Consider the following 19,642-nt stretch of genomic DNA (forward strand, 5'->3'; position numbering starts at 1 on the left):
GCCATGGTTAAAAAAAAAAAAAGGTATTCAGAGGTTCAGCTTTTGTCAAAACAGTCCTTAAAGGACGGAGAGTCCTCCACCGGAAGAAGGGTGGCTTTATTCCACCTGGAAACCTGAGTCCACCACAGGTGGAACTGTCAGTTTCTTTAACAGGGACTCTTCAAAAGGATACATTCTAGCGAAACGTTTAGGGACCCTGGCAGTGCGTTAGGGGGAACCCCACTGACCTGCGACAAAGTTGTCGAAATAGGCGGGAAAGGGAAACACCTTTGTCGCTTTGGAGGCTCTGCGGGTACCAAATTGCACAGGCACAGTAGGCGCAGCGGTCGCTGCGTCCTCCAATGTCAAAGTTCCTTGCACTGATACAATCCGTGCATCCACTAGCGCTTTTTCATGCGCGGCTGTAGTGAAAGAGGATTCATCCTCACTATCAGGGTACGTGGACGCAGACCCAGTAGGGTGACTCGCGTCCGTGGGGCCAAATCAACCTCAGAGTCTGAGGAGACAGAGGATGCAGGTGAAGGCGGAGGACACTTTTTGCTCGCCCTATTTGGGAGGGGGGGAGCTAGGCATGGCTGACTGGGAGGCGGTCCGCAGAGGGACCCTGATAGTGAGGGGGAGCTACATGTAGGGAAGGGCACTCGAGGGTCCGACCTACCCAGGGATGGGCCCACATCCACCCTGGAAATAAAAAAACCCCACCAGAAGGGAGGGGGGGGGAGGGGGGAACACTACTCACCACACCTTTGGACTGGGCAGGCACCGCTCCAGGCAGACCACTGCACCATCTTGAAATGGGTGTTCTGCGGGCCAGAGGCACGCTGCGACTCAGGTCATGACAAGGGCTATGCGTCCTCGTGAGGCGTTTAATTCACCGGTCCAGTGGAGCCATGTCGCGGCCAACCTAGCATGGAGCGAAGGTCGGGTCCCGATTGCTGGCCAGACTGGTAAGACCATAATGATCTAGGATATCCAGTTCGTCTCCCAGTCCAGCAGTTGATTGTTGTTCACAGGAACAAAAAATAAAATAAAAAAAAATCAGTTTAAAAAAGGAAAAAAATGCTAGGACCAGAGATCCCAGCAAGGAATTAGGTCCTCACTCCTGACTAGGCAGAAAAAAAAAAAACTGAAGACCTATAGCAGGAAGTGGGAGTATACCCCCTGGGACTCCCTATAGGCGTAGTCAAACTTTTTCCGCCTAGTGTCCTACTCTTGTAGGGGGCAGCATAAAACCAAGGGTCAAGAAGATTTGGAGCTGTGTCAGTCAATGAACAAAAGAGAAAAAGAATTTACAAAAAAAAGGACACTGCAGAATGTGTAATGAATGCATAGGGAGGTTTATGGCAAAAAGTCATTAAAAGGTGAACTAACCCTTTAAAGGCTCTATTAAAGTGTATATGCTGATGGCAGTGAAAGTTGCAGTCATACCCTTTGCCACTGCTGTTTGCAATCTCTTCCGCCAGTTCATCTCTCTCCTGCTGGGCTTGGCGTTTGGCACGCTCGGCAGCAGCAAGATCCTACAAAACATATGAATTGGAAAGACTTAGCGGTACAAGGGATGATTTAATTGAACACATTTTGCTGGAAATCCAGTGCATGGAAGATTACAACCTACTTGCTAGTGTACGCTTACACAGGAAGTTAATCTTGGCATCTCTAAACTTCAATTGGGGTTACTGCCATTGTGCTGCATTGTTATTAATTATATTGAAATATTGTCACATAAAAAAACATAAGATTAAGGTTATACTTTACCCAACTTAAAAATATGACAATTGGGTATAAACTAAAATGGGTCTTACAGGTTTATGGTTCTGCAAAGTCCTCAGTTAGAATTTTGCTTATAAAAAACTGATAAATGAATATATAGGGAGGCATTACCTCCTGCATATGGATCATCTCCGCTTCCAAACTCTTAAGTTTCTTCTCATTTTCTTTGGACTGACTTAAAATGTCATCTCTGGATGCTCTTGCCTCCTCCAACTCTCTCTGGTAATCCTTCATCTGCGCCTGTGGAAAATACACTTTTTGTTTAACCCATCAGTAAGTTGAGAACATCATTCTTCAATGTGCAGATTTTTGTGATTACAGAAAGAACAGACCGGGATAGGGCAATTTGGCTTACAGCATCTGAAGAGTTAGAAATGCTGTCTTTATTCTATGGATTACAGACAGCTTGTATGGACTGCAAGTTAAAGTGGAGTTCCACCCATTTTTAATAACTTGGATTACATAGATGTATGTAATCCCCTTTAAAACTACTTTTACCAATGGAAATTTTTTTTTTGCTAGTAAACACCTTATTTTCTTCTTTATTCATCCCCTCCTCACTTCCGAGTCCGGCCGCCAATTAAGTCATTCGGCGATTTGCAGGGGGTGCTGGGATGGCATGAAATCTCGCATTATTACACAGGAGCTGAGCGGTTTGTATTGAGGCCGGACCCGGAAGTGATGAGACGATGAATAAAGAAGAAAATAAGGTATTTACTAGCAAAAAAAAAAAAAGTTTCCATTGGTAAAAGTAGTTTTAGTAGGGGAATACATCTAAAGTAACTAAATTAAGCCCAGAAGTACAACATATCAGTAAACTGATTACATGAGAAGAGTGTTGCAGTTATTGAGTAGATAAAACAAAAATAAATTTGCAATAAATTGTGGTCTGGGTGTTCATTACGTTAGCGATACAAGTGGAAGAGGGGATAGAAGGGCAGGGTAAGGAGGGACAGATCATTATATTCTGGGGTCTGTAAACCCCTAAGACTTAATAAAAGGGTAACTACTTCTGTTGATAGAAAAAAAAATTCCCCCTGGGCAATGTACATTGCAGGGATTTTAACAAACTTTGTTCTGAAGAAATAGTGGTGTGTGTCCAGGTGCAAAGTGAATCTGTATGGGAGTGGCTTCACTGCTGCACCTGCAATGCTCTGATGAAAGTGGCAGAGCCTGCATCCCTTTAGACAGGATTTCCCATTGGGATCTCACTAAAAAAAAAATTTATGTTGAAGGGGATGCCAAAAAAACTGAATTTTTGTAAAATCTTACCTGTAAAATTCCTTTCTCTGAGTCCTCCGACAGTCGCCGCCTCTTCATATTCGTCACATATGGGGTATTAGACTTTGCTCCGAAGGAGTAGCTAGGCAACAGAATATGTTAACAATAAAGCTTTAACATATCCCACCCTCAAGGGGTGGTCCCCTCAGTCAATACCCTCCTACTTCCTGCAACCATATCTCAGTTTTAGTGGAATAGCAGTAGAGCATACATTCAAACCCCAAAAGAGGGGCGGGGGCGGCGACTGTCGGAGGACTCAGAGAAAGGAATTTTACAGGTAAGATTTTACAAAAATTCCGTTTTCTCTTACGTCCTCCGACAGTCGCCGCCTCTTCATATTCGTCACATATGGGGACGTCCCAAAGCAGTGCAAACATGAGGGGTGGGAAACGCATCCGCGCCGAAAGGCAACGCAGTCTCCACATCAAAGAAAGGAACCTTACCAAAGGAAGGAAACCAGCTGGGCAACAGCAAAAATAAGTGCTCAACAGGAGCAACAACCCAGGAAAAGACAAAAAAAAAACCAGGGAATACGAAGATATCCCAACAGCCAGGAGTCCCCAACAAGGGACCCTATGGAACAGCCGCACTAAGAACCTTGCGGCCAAAGGAAGCATCCGCCGATGCCTGAACATCTACTTTGTAGAATTTTGTGAAAGTGTGCACGGTCGACCAAGTCGCCGCCTTACACACCTGGGCTACAGAAGCCCCATGATGGCAGGCCCAAGACGTACTCAGTGATCTAGTAGAGTGCGCCTTCACAGGCACAGGGGGAACCTTCCCCTGCAAGGCATAGGCCTGTTCAATGGTCTGCCTGATCCATTTGGCGATGGTAGAGGCCGAAGCCGCCATGCCCTTCCGAGGACCCTCTGGAAGAACAAACAAGGAGTCCGTCTTACGAAAAGACTCAGTCGATTTAAGGTAAACCCTAATCGCCCGAACAACATCCAGAGAGTGCAATCTTACCTCCTTCGGATGTTTAGGCTTCGTGCACAACGAAGGCAAAACAATATCCTCGTTAAGATGGAATTCCGAAACTCGTTTCGGCAGAAAAGAAGGATTAGGTCGCAAGACCACCTTATCCAAATGAACAACCAGGTACGGAGACTTGCAGGACAAAGCCGCCAGTTCCGACACCCTGCGAGCCGAAGTGATCGCCACCAAAAAGGAGACCTGTTTGGACAACAGAGACAACGAGATCTCCCTGATCTGTTCAAAAGGAGCACGTTGTAACACAGAAAGAACTAGATTCAAGTCCCAGGGGGGCAAAGGATCCCTCCTAGGAGGAACCAGATGCCGCACACCCTGAATAAAAGTACCAACCAAGGAGTTGGAAGCCACGTGACGTTGAAACAGAACGGCCAGCGCAGACACCTGACCCTTTATCGTGGCCAGCGCCAAACGCTGATCGACACCCGTCTGAAGGAAAGACAGCACACGGGAAACGGAGTACGTGCGGGGTGAAAACCCCCTGGACTCACACCAGGCAAAATAGGCCTTCCAAGTACGGTAATAAACCTTTCCCGAGGAAGACTTCCTCGCGTTGATCAAGGTATGAACGACCTCTGGAGAGAGACCCTTCTCCTTCAGGACCTCGGTCTCAACAGCCAGGCCGTCAAAGCCAGCGACTGTAAAGCAGGATGGTAAATCGGGCCTTGAGACAGTAGATCGTCTCGAAGAGGCAGACGCCAGGGGGCGTCGACCGCCAGATTCACGAGGTCTGCGTACCAGGACCGGCGAGGCCAGTCCGGTGCCACAAGAATCACCGTGCTGCGTTCCGAGTGTAACCTGCGAAGGAACCTGGACAGCAACTGAATCGGTGGAAAAGCGTACATCAGCCTGTACTGATGCCACGGGGCCACTAACGCGTCCGACGCGTCTGCCCGAGGGTCGCGCGTCCTTGCCACGAACCTCTTCACCTTGTAGTTGAGGCGAGACGCGAACAGGTCCACATCTGGAAGACCCCACTTCGCGCACAACATCTGGAAGACAGCCGGATGGAGAGACCATTCCCTCTAATCCAGGGTCTGGCGACTCAGATAGTCCGCCTGCCAGTTCTCCACTCCCGGAATGTGAACCGCCGTTATCGCCGGGACATGAGTCTCGGCCCAAGACAGAATGTCGGCCACTTCTCGAGCCGCTCGGGCACTCCTGGTGCCCCCTTGGTGGTTGATGTAGGCCACCGCCGTGGCATTGTCCGTCTGCACCCGAACCGGGCAGCCCTGCAGCCGGTCCGTCCAGCGATGAAGACAGAGCCTTATCGCACGTAATTCCAGAATGTTGATCGGGAGGGAAGACTCCCCCTCCGACCAGGTCCCCTGGGCGGACAGAACGCCCAGAACACCACCCCAGCCCGACAGGCTGGCATCCGTAGTGATTATCGTCCACGAGATCGGACGAAACGACCTGCCCCCGGACACCAACGGGGACTGGAGCCACCACAGAAGGTTTTCCCTGGTGCGATGACTCAACGAGATCTGAAGATCCAGAGATTGAGGTCGCCCGTCCCACTTGGACAGGATCTCCGCCTGGAGACCCCGCGTGTGAAACTGAGCGAAAGGAATCGCCTCGAAGGCCGAGACCATCAATCCCAGACATCTCATACACGCCCGCAGAGACGAGTGTGGAACGTCCCTGAGGGACCTGACTTCCTCCTGAAGAGTCCTGAGTTTGTCTTCCGGCAGGAAGACCTTCGCCTGCACCGAGTCCAGTATCATTCCCAGATAGGGAAGACGAACCGACGAACTCAGTGTCGACTTTGGAACATTTATCGTCCAACCGAACTCCTGCAGAGTTTGCATTGTGACAGACAGGTCCTTCTCCAGACCCTGACTGGTCGCAGACCGAATCAGAATGTCGTCCAGATACCCCAGGACAGAAATGCCCTGGGCCCTCAATAATGCCAGAACCGGTGCAAGCACCTTGGTGAAGACCCGCGGAGCCGAGGCGAGCCCAAAGGGCAACGCCACGAACTGGTAGTGATCCTCCGCAATGGCAAATCGAAGGTATCTCTGATGACCCTCGAATATGGGGATGTGAAGGTACGCATCCTTCAAATCGATGGAGGCCATGAATTCCCCCGGAACCAGGGCAGCCACCACCGAGCGCAGGGACTCCATGCGGAACTTGCGAACCCGCACAGAGCGGTTCAGAGCCTTCAAGTCCAGAATCGGACGAAACTTGCCCTCCTTCCTGGGCACGGTGAACAGATTGGAATAAAACCCCCGAAATCTGTCCCGATGAGGTACCGGAACCACCACACCCTGAGCCCTCAGGTCCCGCACCGCCAGGTGCAGATCCCGCAGGCGCTCTGGAGACAGTTGTAGATTTGAGGGAAAAAATCTGCTCTCCGGCCGAGAGAGAAACTCGATCTTGTAACCAGATCGAACGATTTCCAGAACCCATCTGTCCCGCACACGGGCCAACCAGGGCTGAAGAAAACCGAGCAAGCGTCCCCCCACCCCAAAACTGGGTGAGGGCGCCCCTTCAGGCCGAACTGTTATGGGCCGCAGGTCCGGATTGGCCGGACTCCTGTTTCCCAGACCAGGGCTTCTTCTGAGAGCCTTGGCCTTTGAACGGTTTGCCCTTGTAGTGCGGCCGAAAGGCACGAAAGGACCCTTGAGGGGGCCGAAAAGTTGCATGCTTCTTCCCAGAAGCCCCCTTAGCCTTGGGGAAATGGGGCAAGAGAGTGCTCTTACCCCCGGTGATCCCCTTAATCAACACATCCAGGGACTCCCCAAAAAGGCGAGACCCATCATAAGGCAGATTGGTTAAGGTTGTACGTGAAGATTGGTCCACCGACCAACATTTCAACCAAACCAGGCGGCGAGACAACACCGCCACGCTGTGCACACGTGCAGCCAACGGAATCAGGTCCAGGTCCGCATCACACAGATACATGACACCCTGGTGGATCTGATCCACCATATCCAGGGTCGCCGCCGAGGCCGAGTCGGCCACTAGGACGCGCCTAAGCATCTGCGTCCAACTTGCGATCGCCTGGGCCGCCATGAGAGAAGCAAACAGAGCCTTAAGCATAGAACCCGTAACAGAATAAGTATGACGGGCAAGAGACTCCAGTCTCCTATCCGTGGCATCACGGAAAACAGGGGAACCCTCTGCAGGAATCGCAGTGGCTTTGTTCAAAACCGCAATTGCATGATCCACTGGCGGAGGCACACACCACCGTTCATCAGTGGCAGGCGAGAAAGGATAACGCAGCTTGAATTTACTTGGTACCGCAAAAGGTTTGCGCAGATCGCGCCATTGATCCTTAACAGCGCGCTGAAAATCAGCATTGCAGGGAAAAACCTGCGGCGTCCTGCGTTTTCTCTGCGTCCCATAAGCCGCCAAGGCAGCGGGGGGACACACTCCGTCCTGCAAACGCAGCGTTTGCTTAATGGAAGCAATCAACTCATCCATGATTGCAAGCTCTTCAGGCGAGCCAGGGGGAGAATTATCGACCCCCTCAACTTCAGCCTCCACCTCAGACCCCACTAGATCAAGAGAGGAGCGGGACCCCGATAAGGGGGTCCCTGCCAGAACAGCCCCATCACCTTCACCCTCAGAATCAGAGGACAGAGCAACTCTGGGCCGTTTAGTAGATTGAGCAGCCACCAGCATTTGCACCTGGGCAGCAAGGCCAGCCACAATAGTGGCTAAATCCCCCCCTGGGGGGGAAACAGCGGTCCCCTGGCTTTCCACCAGTACTGTGGGAAACTTGCCCTCCTGAGAATCCATTGCCCCTGTATGCCAGACAACCAAGGGTTAACTGCCCCCTTTCAGCAAGCGCGGCAAGCGCAGCCCACCGCACCACACTCAGGCACAATGAGACCCCCACAGGGAATATACAGACTGAATACAGGCAATGGCAAACAGGAATAGAAGGATAAAACCTGAGGAGACCCCGCTGCTGCTGCTGCCTCGATCGGTGTTCCAGGAAAGAGGAAGTGATGCTGCCAGGGCGCTCTATGTAAGCCTATGGAGGCTACAAGAAAATGGCCGCCGTGCATGTAAACCATGCGGCCGGAGCGGGCGCCGGTAAAATGGCGTCGTTTGGCGCCGAAATCGCCGCTCCATAGTGCATAAAAACACACACAATTTTATCCCATTATATGGATACATGTTAGATCGCCGCAGCGATCGCTGTATATGCCCCAACATGCCATAAAAACATGCCCCACAGCACACAGCTTCCCACACTGCCCAGCCTGACACACACAGTGTCACACAGCTCCCCCCCCCCTTGCAGCCCACAGCATGCAGCCGAGAGATAGGGAGACAAGCAGTGTGATTAAAGGCAGGTCACACAGTCCCAGACTGAGACCCCCCCCAGACAGACAGGTCCCCACATAGATACACTTACCTCACATGGCGTGGGGAACCCGCACAGGCGAACAAGCCGCTGCACATGAGGCAGGGAGAGTCGCAATTCAAGACGCACACAATGGCGGTTAAGAAACCGCACAGCGTCCGGTGAGGTAGCCACCTCACCAATCATCCCTGCACCGAACAGGGATGGGTCGTTCACTGTGCCAGGAGCGTTACCTGGCTGAACGCTCGATGGCAGACTGGGAAGCCACTGACCCACGACCTGCGATCAGGGGGATCAGCCCGAGACCCAGTCCGCATGATCCTCTTCGTCCGAAGAACTAACTAATGCTGACAAAAATAACAGCTAAGTAAAGGTAGAGAAAAAACTCAAACAAAATATTAAAAAGAAGAAAGAGTCTGGGACAAAAAGTCCCAGCACAGAGAGAGCCAGCCACTCCTGACAAGCTAGACATTAAAACTGAGATATGGTTGCAGGAAGTAGGAGGGTATTGACTGAGGGGACCACCCCTTGAGGGTGGGATATGTTAAAGCTTTATTGTTAACATATTCTGTTGCCTAGCTACTCCTTCGGAGCAAAGTCTAATACCCCATATGTGACGAATATGAAGAGGCGGCGACTGTCGGAGGACGTAAGAGAAAACTGGCTTGCGTCTTCCCAGATTGAGTGAAAACATCTGGGATAAAAAAAAAAAAAAAATCAGTGAGCCAATCACCCAAAAAGGAAATTACATTTCTAAAGGGGGTGTGTATGTGTTCTGTACACTGTGTGTACAGAACGCCTCCAGGTAGCCCTTTTGGTTTGCGCTTTACAGAAAATTACAGCGCTGCAGATTGAAAAGGGAAGGTCATTTTTAATAACATTCAATTACAATCTGACCTGAGTTGCAATTGTATACGCAATACTTTTAAATTTGCCAATATTTGTCCCATAAAAGTGGAGTTACCCTTTAAGGTTGGCGGGGCAACAGTTGGTCAAACCATTCTTGCCATCTTACATTTTTGAGTTACTTCTAAGTGTTGATTACGCTTTCTACATTTAAATGGGGTTTACTTTTTTTGTCCACTGGTGTAATAGATTTTCCCAGCCAAATCCAACATTCTGTTCACTGCTTTTTCCAAGCGAGGGTCATCACAGGGGTGTTCCAAAATGCCCAAGAGACCCATCTTTGTACGAGAAGCACAATGTAGCGAAAATGTTTAACTGGTAGCAGTTTAAAGGCCCAAGGGCTCTGTAGCACATACACTGCTAAAAGATGATCCCCTGAATTGAGAAAAGGTCTACGTTTGTATTTTTCTTGGTTGTGAATAGGTCCATTTAATTTTTTCCCATAACAGGAAGTGACATCTGCAAACACTTCTGCAAACATATCCTGACCACAATCTCCTAGCTCAACAGCCACGATAAATGTGGACTGCTCATGGCAGGGAGGGGGGGTAGGTAGTCAGGACCAGGCAGAATCAACTTGCTATAGCTCGTGCCTTAAAGGGGACATGAGCATGATTTTTTTTTTTGGGGGGGGGGGGGGGGGTACAATTTAAATCCATAGTGATCATGAAGAAGCCTTTTTGGAGTCAATTTCTGACTGAATAAATCTACTCTATCCAAAACGTTTTGTAGGGAATGTCTGAAATCAGTGGATGGAGATTCACAATTAGCCATTTTTCTGAAGGGTTTCTCATGACAAACACGTGTAAAAACCTTTCCCTTGTTCCTGTTTTGGAACATGAACTAGATCCGTTTCTTCTGGTAGAAAGTGGATCAGAAGGAAGGACCTGTGCTTATACTGGATCCTTTGGCAACCTTGTAACTAAGAATCTTACGGGAGCACTTGCCTCGAACTCCAGTGCAGAGCCTCTATTATACTAAACAAAAAATTATTGGAGGTGGTTTCTTTCAACTGTGGAAGGAATCCCTCCAGCCTTCCTCCCACACAGTCATTGAGACTGTCCCCCCTGGGTGGGAGGGTTAAAAGGTTTCCATTTGGTTTTTCCCTTGTGTCCTGACCCATGTTTCTTAGGTTCCCCATCTTGCCCTCTCTGGGAAGTTCTTTGAAAGGGAGAAAAACTTCTCCGGGAAAGGAAAAGCTTTTCCAATAAAAAGAAACCTATCAGTCGCCTGCTTAAAAACAGCACCTAACTCAGTGCACAAACAATTTAGACAAAGTATCCCCCACCTAAGTCTTAAGCCAAACTGATCTGGCTGCTACTGACAAGGCTGTAGACTTTGCAGATCGTTTGACTCAACCGAGGCATCTGCTATGATGCAAAATTGCTTCAGAATCATGTCTGACATTATCTTGTGAACAGGAAAAAAAAAAAATTAAGAAGCTTCTCATTTAAGCTCCGGTATCCATGCGACACCATTCCTGAACTGATTTACCAACTCCCAGGCTTAAATTGCCACGCTATTGCCTCCACCAAAACAAGAAGCATTTGGAAGAGGGGGAAGGTGGCACATGCTCTGGCTGCTGACTGGATGAACCGGAAGACACCCAACATCAAAAATCAGCTTCCAAATGGCCTAGAAAGTGGACTGCACTTCCTCTTTAAATTAAATTAGAAATTTGGCAGAAGAATCTGCTTTAGATTTCAACAGGCTGGAAATACACTGATGACATGTTTGTCGTAATTTGATACTATGGAACCACAACTGGTTGACATTGTTGCTGACTTCTCCTTTGCCTAAGCTTTAAGAGGCAAAAGGGGGCTTTTGTTAAAGACCGGTATCTAAAACAAACTGCGCCATCCCAGCACCCAAGGCAGCCTGAGCCAAAAGAACAGTTTAAGTGGACCCTTGGAGACTTTCCCCCCCCCCCCCAAGAAGGCTCTGGTGACACCAGTCCTGACGCCATCCACCTCCAAAAAACACAGAATGATACCCTCCTGCTATCTTACCTGTGTGCCTCCAGAGCCTGCATCACCCAGACCCTGGGATGAAGCCTTCATGATATCCCCTGCATCCTCTGGTGTCCAGCGCACTTAGACCATGCTGTTGGTACCTAGTTATTGGCACCAGCCCAGCCCTATGTGCCTCAAAGGTCGGAAACCACAACCTTCTGCACCGAGATGACAATATCCCTCAGTCACAAAACACCGGGTGTCCTCAAGCTAGAAAATTGGCATATGGCCACCAACCTGCCTAGTGGTCATGGGAAGTGAGCACAGCATGCTTGCGCTCCACCCTTTTCCCCAAAGGCCGCCAAGGATGGTCTCATCTCCACCCAACTCTCTCGCTGGGCACTGGAGAGAGGAGAAAGCGTTCCAAATAGCACTGCAGAGAGAATCCGAGGCTCCAAAAAGCATGCAGGTGAGGGGGGCAGCCCCTGAGAAGTGGAGTCCCTCCTAACAAATAAAAAAAAAAGCACAGGTTGCTACAGGCAACATGCCTACTCTGGACGGAGGAAACACAAAATGACTGGCCACATTTCTGTAGGACCACCATTTTAAGAGCTAATGTGAGGTAAATGAGTTTCCTGTCATGAGGAAGTAACTTTTTTCTCTTGAGGATAAGGAGGACCTTCTTTTATATGAACAGTGCACAATGAGTGAGTCGCTTGATTGTTTTTTACACGCGGTGGAAGAGGCGGCATACCTAACGGATTGGTAAAGCCTGGGACTAATCCGATGCAGCAGCTAGCCAGAGACTGTAAAGCAGGATGGAAGATCGGCCCTTGAGACAGTAGATCTTTTCTCAGAGGAAGCCGCCAGGGAGGCTTGACGACCATCTGCACGAGGTCTGCATACCAAGACCGACAAGGCTAGTCTGGAGCCACCAGAATTACCTGCACCTGTTCGACACCAACCTGCAGAGGAACCTGGACAACAGTTGAATTGGAGGGAAGGCATAAATCAGCCAATACCAGTGCACCACCAACACGTCCGTGGTGTCTGCCAGAGGATCGCGGGCAATGGCCACAAACCTTCCCACCTTTTTGTTAAGACGGGACGTGAACAGATCCACGTCCGGAGTCCCCCTCCGTTTGAACATGAACCGGGTGACTGTGCAGCCAAGAAGGCCAATGTAACAAGCATAGCATAGCTTGATTGCTTGGAGCTCCAAGACATCGGTAAGGAGGATTCCTCCGCCGACCATGTCTCCTGGGCACACAGGGTGTCCAGAACGCATTCGTGGCGATTACCATCCACAACAGAGGCAAAAAGGACTTGCCTTGTTTCAGAGTGGGTGACAGGAGCCACAACGAAAGTTCTGTCCTCGTGAGGCATCTCAAATATATCCTCCTGTCCAACTGATGATCCTTGTTTCACTTGGCAAGAATCTCTGCTTGCAGAGTTCCCGTGTGGGATGGCTTTGAAGGCAGAGATTATCAGCACCAGGGACCTCATGCAGGCCCGTAGAGAGGAGAGATCGCAGTCCCTGAAGGACCTGATCTCGCCCTGTGAAGTCCGAAGTTCATCTACCAGGAGAAACACTTACCTGAGCGGAGTCCAAGACCATTCCCAGGTAACACAGGCGGACTGACTGGGTCAGTGCTGACTTCTGGAAATTGATGGTCCACCCGAACTCCTGGAGCGTCTGAACCATGACCGCCAGATCGCTTGACACCGAGTGGCACACAAGCTCGCCCTTAATAGGAGATCGTCCAGATAACCTAGGACCGCAATCCCCTTATTGCACAGCAAAGCCAGCACCAAGGCCAAAACCTTGGTGAATACCCTACCCTGGGAGCCGCAGCTAGACTAAAGGGTAATGCCACAAATTAAAAATGGTCCTCTGCCACTGCGAAACGGAGGAACCACTGATGACCCTTGCAGATAGGGATGTGCAGATACGCGTCCTTTAGGTCGATGGAGGCCAGAAAATCTCCTCGATTTAAAGACACCACCACCGACCGGATGGATTCCATCCAGAACACCTCTGCACCAAGCGGTTCAGGGACTTGAGGTCCAGAATCGGACGCACCTTGCCCTCTTTTCTGGGCACCGTGAACAAGTTGGAATAGAACCCGCGAAACCTGTCCCGCTGAGGGACTGGTATAACTCCTTGGGCAAGAAGATCTTGCACAGCCCCCTTGAGATCTCGTTAACGATCGGGAGGCAGATTTGATGGAAATAACCTGTCTGCGGGGCGAGATCGAAACTCGATCTTGTACCCTGAGCGAATCAATTTGTGAACCTACCTGTCCTGGATTTGGGACAACCAGGGTTTCAGAAAGCAACACAGACATTCCCCCCCCCCCCCCCACCCCTGAAACTGGTGAGGGCATCCCTTCAGGCTGAGGAAGACTGGGCCGCCGCACCGGACTGACCGGCCTTGGGCTTCCCAGACCACGACCTCGTGAAGGATTTACCTTTTTCCTGTGCCCGAGGCAGGAAAGGCCCCTCGATGAGCCTTGAAAGAAGGACCCCGCCAAGTGCGGGGTGATTTGCCTTTGCGGTTTTGGGGCAAAAGAGTACTCTTATCCCCGTGAGACCCTTGACCATTGCATCCAAGGGATCCCCAAAAAGCCATTCCCCCAAATAAGGGACATCAGACAGTCTTTTTGGAGGCATGCTCAGCCGAACAGCTCTTCAACCAAACCATGCGGCGGAGTGCGACCCCAACCACAGATCACCTTACAACCAGAGGTGCCTCGTCCACGATTTCGTGAAACTCCTCGGAACAGGGGAAAACCTGACTCGACTTCTTGCCTTTGCGGGACCCGAAGGAAACCATCTTACCTGACTGGGTGGGCTCATCAATATGTAAGGTCTCCCTGATGGAGTGAAGTGCTTCAACCAGAGTGCGTTCCCATGCCGGAGGACTCCTCCTCTTCCCCTTCTGAGTGTGAGGACTGGGACTCCACAGGGGGGACATTGTCTGTGGCAACCAAATCATGCTCTGAGTCAGGCCATTTTTGAACAGTACTTTGAGACATCAGCAGATCAACCTTTGACTCCAAAATCGCAAGAGCAGCAGATAAAGAGGCTATGGAAGTTGTTTCAGGAGTTCCTGAAGCACCAACCAGATCTGTGGGGGAATTTGGTATCCTGAGACTCCATTATTATGTGAACTAAAATATTGGACACTGGCCCTTTAAATCGGCAATTTCCGCCATCAGAGTCTCCCCCCCCCCCCCCCCCCTTTAGATAGAAATAGAAACAGGAAAACAGTTTTGAAGTGAAATGCCTAAAAAACTGGAAGAAAACAGCCCCCATAGTGTCACAGTGTAATGTTACCAGACCACCTCACGTTCTGCTGCAGGAAAAAGGAAGCAGCCAAAAAGGAAGTGCCCTCATCTACTAGAGGCAGATCCAGCGCCCAGAGCCATTGAAAAATGGATGCAATAGAAGTAAATGGGGAAAAGGCACCAGCAAAATGGCTGCTGCTCTTACTAGGTGGCCGCCCACATCCAAAATGCAAAAAATGGCTGCTGCCCTTACAGGGAGTCAGCCAGGCTGCCCTCACCCAAAATGGCAGTCGAAACAAACCGTGCCAATTTGTCAGGAAAGAACCTAGCCACCACGGGAATCCACCAGGACCCCCCACACCCCTCCTCATGTAGCGTTTACCGCAGAGCGCCCCACAAAGGGGGCAGGGACCGTCCGGGGGGGGGGGGGGGATATTACAGAGACCGCATGTCCTGCCATCCCCATGGAGTGGGCCCACATAACCTCCCCTTCAGATGACTGTCCCAGGGACACGGGGGGGCGTTAGCATCACTCCCCATACCACGGACCACAGGCTTCGCTCCGATATGGACCAGCTCCCACCCGGAGTGGGGGTGACATCAGCCAAGGGGAGGACGCTGCAACACAGGGCGTTCCAGAGTTGAGACGTCCAGGCAAAGACAGGCTCTCCGCATTCCCAGCTGGGAAACCTAGACCTACTCCTAAGCTAGACAGCAAGAAACCTAAGAGCAGCACCGAGTGGCTAAGGTTAATGTTCGAGGGACAGCCTAGCCTGCTCCTGCAAAGGGCGCCATTACGCAATGGTGAAGGAATACTGAACGGGCTGCGACTGTCAGAGGAATGTTTTTTCCAGAATGGTCGCTCTTGTTTATAGCACAAAAAATAAAAATAAAAAAAAAAAAAAAAAAAACAGCACAGGTGACCAAATACCACCAAAAGAATGCTTTGTGGGAGAGAAAAAAAAAAAAAAAAAAAAAAAGATAAAAATTAATTTTATTTTTTTAGGTACAGCGTCACACAACCACGCAATTGTCCGTTCAACGCAGTGCCGAATCGCAAAATATGGCCTGTCATAAGGGGGGAAAATCTTCCGATCCAGAAGTGGTTTAAAAGCCATCACAGCGCATCAATTTAGAGGTAACTAGGAGCCCTTGTGATAGAACTATTGTTCTCACACAAAAGTCAGTGCAGTCCTATAGCAGGAAATTCTAGAGCGCTTCATGCTACCCTCTGCTAACCAGCTTTATGGAGACGCCGATTTCATTTTCAAGCAGGACTTGGCACCTGCCCACACTGCCAAAAGTACCAATACCTGGTTAAATGATCATGGTATCACTGTGTTTGATTGGTCAGCAAACTCGCCTGACCGAAGCCCCATGGAGAATATGTGGGGTATTGTCAAGGGAAGAAGAGAGACACCAGGCCCAAGAATGCAGATGAGCTGAAGGCCACTATCAAAGCAACCCTGGCCTCATAACACCTGAGCAGTGCCACAGTCTGATCGCCTCCATACCCCACCGCATTGATGCAGTTATTCATGAAAAGGAGCCCCGACCAAGTATTAAGTGTATACTATGCTGTACATGGACATACATTTCAGTAAGTACATTTCAGTTTTAAAATCTTTTAATCGGTCTCATTTAATATTCAAATTTTCTCAGATACTGAGAATTTTGGGTTGTCACTAGCTGTAAGCCATAATCAAAATGAAGAAAGAAATGCCCTAAAAATATCACACTGTGCGTAATGCATCTATGTAAAAAAACAGGAGTTTCATTTTGAGAATATATACATATACACACACACATATACATACATACATACACTAAAATGTTAGTAAAGATTTTTCTAGCAAAAATACCAATTTAAACCTTAAACAAAGTTCCAGAAAAGGCCTTGACTTCCCAGTGGTAATCTTGGGTGTTAAAAAAAAAAAAAAAGAAATAAAATCTGTTGGTCTTAGTGAACAATATTTGTGGGTATGTTTTTAACAGTAGTCACATGGACACTCAGGTTCAACTGGATAGACTGTCCAACCTTAACTATGTAAGAAAACTATAGGTAACTGGATTTTTGACTTACCGTAAAATCCTTTTCTCTTAAGCTCATTGACAGACGCAGACTTCTTGATTAATATCAGTAGGGTTATACTGCCCCCTACAGGAGTAGGACACTAGGCAGAAAAAAAGTTCTGGCTACGCCTATGGGCAGTCCCAGAGGGTATACCCTTTCACTTCCTGCTATAGGATGCCAGTTCTGTAACAAAGCAGTGTCAGAAATCATACCAACCCAACTCAAAAAAACAGAGGGGCGGGTACTGCGTCTGTCAATGAGTTTAAGAGAAAAGGGTTTTACGGTAAGTCAAAAATCCAGTTCTCTGTCGCTCATTGACAGACTTCTTGATTAATATCAGTAGGGACGTCCTAAAGCAGTGCCATAAATGAGGGGTGGGACAGCAGAAACAAATCCACAAGGCTAAACATAGCCCACCAGGTAAAACAGGACTCATCGAGACCCATCTGAGAAACAGAAACCCTCAAGGGAGACTAAGGGCCCCCTTAAACAGCAGCCCGCAACTTTGCGGCAAAAAGAGGCATCCGCAGATGCCAGCACATCAACTTTATAAAACTTAGGAAAGGCGCGACCAGATAGCCGTCTCACCAACCTGAAGCACAGAAGCCGGATGGCAAAAAACCCCAGAAGGAATTAAGAGCTCGAGCAGAAAGCCACTACACAGGGAAAGGAGGAACCTGACCCTTATTGAACCATCCTGTACCACCGTCTGCCTGACCCATCTGGAAACAGTAGCAGCAGACACAGGCAACCCTTCCCAGGGCCATCCGTGAGCACAAAAAAGGAATCTGACTTGAGAAAAAAAAAACTCAATAGTTGCCAGGTACCCCCAAAATGCCCGAACCACAACCAAAGCATGTATGCAAGTCTTCGGATGTGTAGGCTGAGGACATGAGGCAAATAAGACGACCTCATGCAAAGTAAAAAACGGAAACCACCTTCGGAAGGAAGGACGGTCCCGGATGAAGTATCCTGTATCCCTATGCACCATCAGATAGGAAGGACAGGACAACGCCGTCAGTACCGACATCCTGCGCGCAGCAGCAATAGCCACAAAGAAAAAAGCCACCTTCAGGGACAAAGTCAGCAGGGGAATCCCCTGAAAATTTGCAAAGGGAGGGGTCTGAAGAACCGACATCACCAAGTAAGGTCACACGGTGGTAACGGAGGTCGCACCGGAGATAGCAGGTGTCGCACCACCTGGATGAAGCATGCACCAGGGAAAAAATGGTCAATAGCCTGAGGAATAATATTGCCAAGGCCGAGACATGACCCTCGATATACGCAAGGCCAACCTTGATAAACTCCCCATGGAAAGAAGGCAAACAATCGAGCCACGGAGCAAGAGCTTGGGGGAACCCCAAAAGACGCACACCACGCAATATATGACTTCCACGTACGATAATCCATCGTCCTAGAAGTCACTTTCCGTAGTGTGAGCAGAGTAGGGATGACTGAAATTATCTAAAAAAAGGCTTGCCAGGACCAGAGATCCCAGCAAGGAACTTAGGTCCTTACTCCTGACTAGGCAGAAAAAAACTGGCATCCTATAGCAGGAAGTGAAAGGGTATACCCTCTGGGACTGCCCATAGGTGTAGCCAGAACTTTTTTTCTGCCTAGTGTCCTACTCCTGTACAGGGCAGTATAACCCTACTGCTATTAATCAAGAAGTCTGCGTCTGTCAATGAGCGACAGAGAAATATATATTACCAATGATGTTCACACGACAGATTTCTAAAATGTGTAACTGAGTTGCTGGATTCAAATTATCAGTGGATCATAGATTGTGGGGTTCAAATAAATATGTAAGGCACAATGGCTCTGGTGGGGCTGCTTTCAAACCCAAGACAGAGTGCACCTTAAAACCAGGAAAAAATGACATCTACAAAGTCAATCGAGCCCTAGGCCAATGGACAGTCCAAAAAAATATTGAAAGTTTTTGGTCTGGTGCTCTTTGTACAAGATAAATATTCTTGTAGCTTTATAAATACAGAGCCCTTAAGGTTTCCCAAAGCTCTACATATTAGTGTACCTGCAATTTACGAAGCTGCCTGATGGCCTCTTCTCGGTTTTTGTTTGCAGAGTCAATCTGTCCTTCTAGGTCTTTCAAATCCATCTCCAGCTTCTTTCGAGCTGCTACCGCCAACGAACGTTGTTTCTTCTCATCTTCAAGTTCTGCCTCCATTTCTTTTACCTGGAATAAAAAAAGAACGATAGAAGCTGTATAAAAGTTGGTCTGTACACCTTGCATTAGCTGATTACCCAAAAAAGACTGTATGATAAAAGTATTTTTAAATCACACCTGAATAATAAGTGTTAATCATATAACGTACATCCATACATTTCATGCAATAACTTAATTTCAACATTTAAAAAAAAAACCCACCTGTCTAACAAGTTGCTTCTTCTTGTCCTCACTCTGTTCATCCCGCCCTTGCAAATCTCTCTCAAACTGAGCCTTCATGGCTTGCAAGTTAACTTCCAGGCGGAGTTTAGCATCCTCTGTTGCCTGTAATTCATCTTCAAGTTCTTCCAACTGAGTCTTCATCTCTTCTACTTGCTGTTCTAAGGCTCGTTTAGACTTTTCTAGCTCATGAACCTGGGGAAAAATTATTAGGATGCTTAAATGAAAGAACAAAAACAAAAACTTTGTATTACACCAGGCCTCGACAAAACCCGGGCGCCAGGTCGCATTTGCGACTAGAATTAGCGACCTGGCGCCTGGGGTGCCCTGCAGAGGGTGTCCTGTCATTTTTGTACGGACTTCCGCGCACGGAGTGCAACGGACTTCCGGCCCGTCCGAAAATTGAGGCCCCGGCTTTTCGGCCTACTTGAGATGAGGCTTCCAATGGGGAACTGGCGCCCTCTTGTGGTGGCCGGGAGTAATGACTGTTGTAATTACTGTTTCCACTGTTTGTTCACAATGCATTACCATCTCCCTGTCCAGTTAGTTACCTTTGACCGGGAGTGTGGTTATTATTAATTTAATTTATTTTTTTAATGTAAAAACTTAATATTTTTCTTTTTTTTTTTTATTAAAAAAATATATATTTTT

At 48.7% G+C, this 19,642-nt stretch overlaps 1 protein-coding gene across 1 annotated transcript in view; it reads right to left on the reverse strand.

The window, feature by feature from the left end:
- Positions 1-19,642, reverse strand: part of MYH9 (myosin heavy chain 9) — a 215,191-nt gene that overhangs the window by 21,735 nt on the left and 173,814 nt on the right. The window contains exons 33-36 of the mRNA XM_082266538.1: positions 18,974-19,186; positions 18,620-18,781; positions 1,882-2,010; positions 1,429-1,517 (exon numbers count right to left, since the gene is read on the reverse strand). Coding sequence (XP_082122664.1) covers positions 1,429-1,517; positions 1,882-2,010; positions 18,620-18,781; positions 18,974-19,186 — 593 coding nt within the window. The remainder of the gene's footprint in view (positions 1-1,428; positions 1,518-1,881; positions 2,011-18,619; positions 18,782-18,973; positions 19,187-19,642) is intronic.

Source organism: Pelophylax lessonae (assembly GCF_965119305.1).
Source record: "Pelophylax lessonae genome assembly, chromosome: 8".
NCBI lineage: Eukaryota > Metazoa > Chordata > Amphibia > Anura > Ranidae > Pelophylax > Pelophylax lessonae.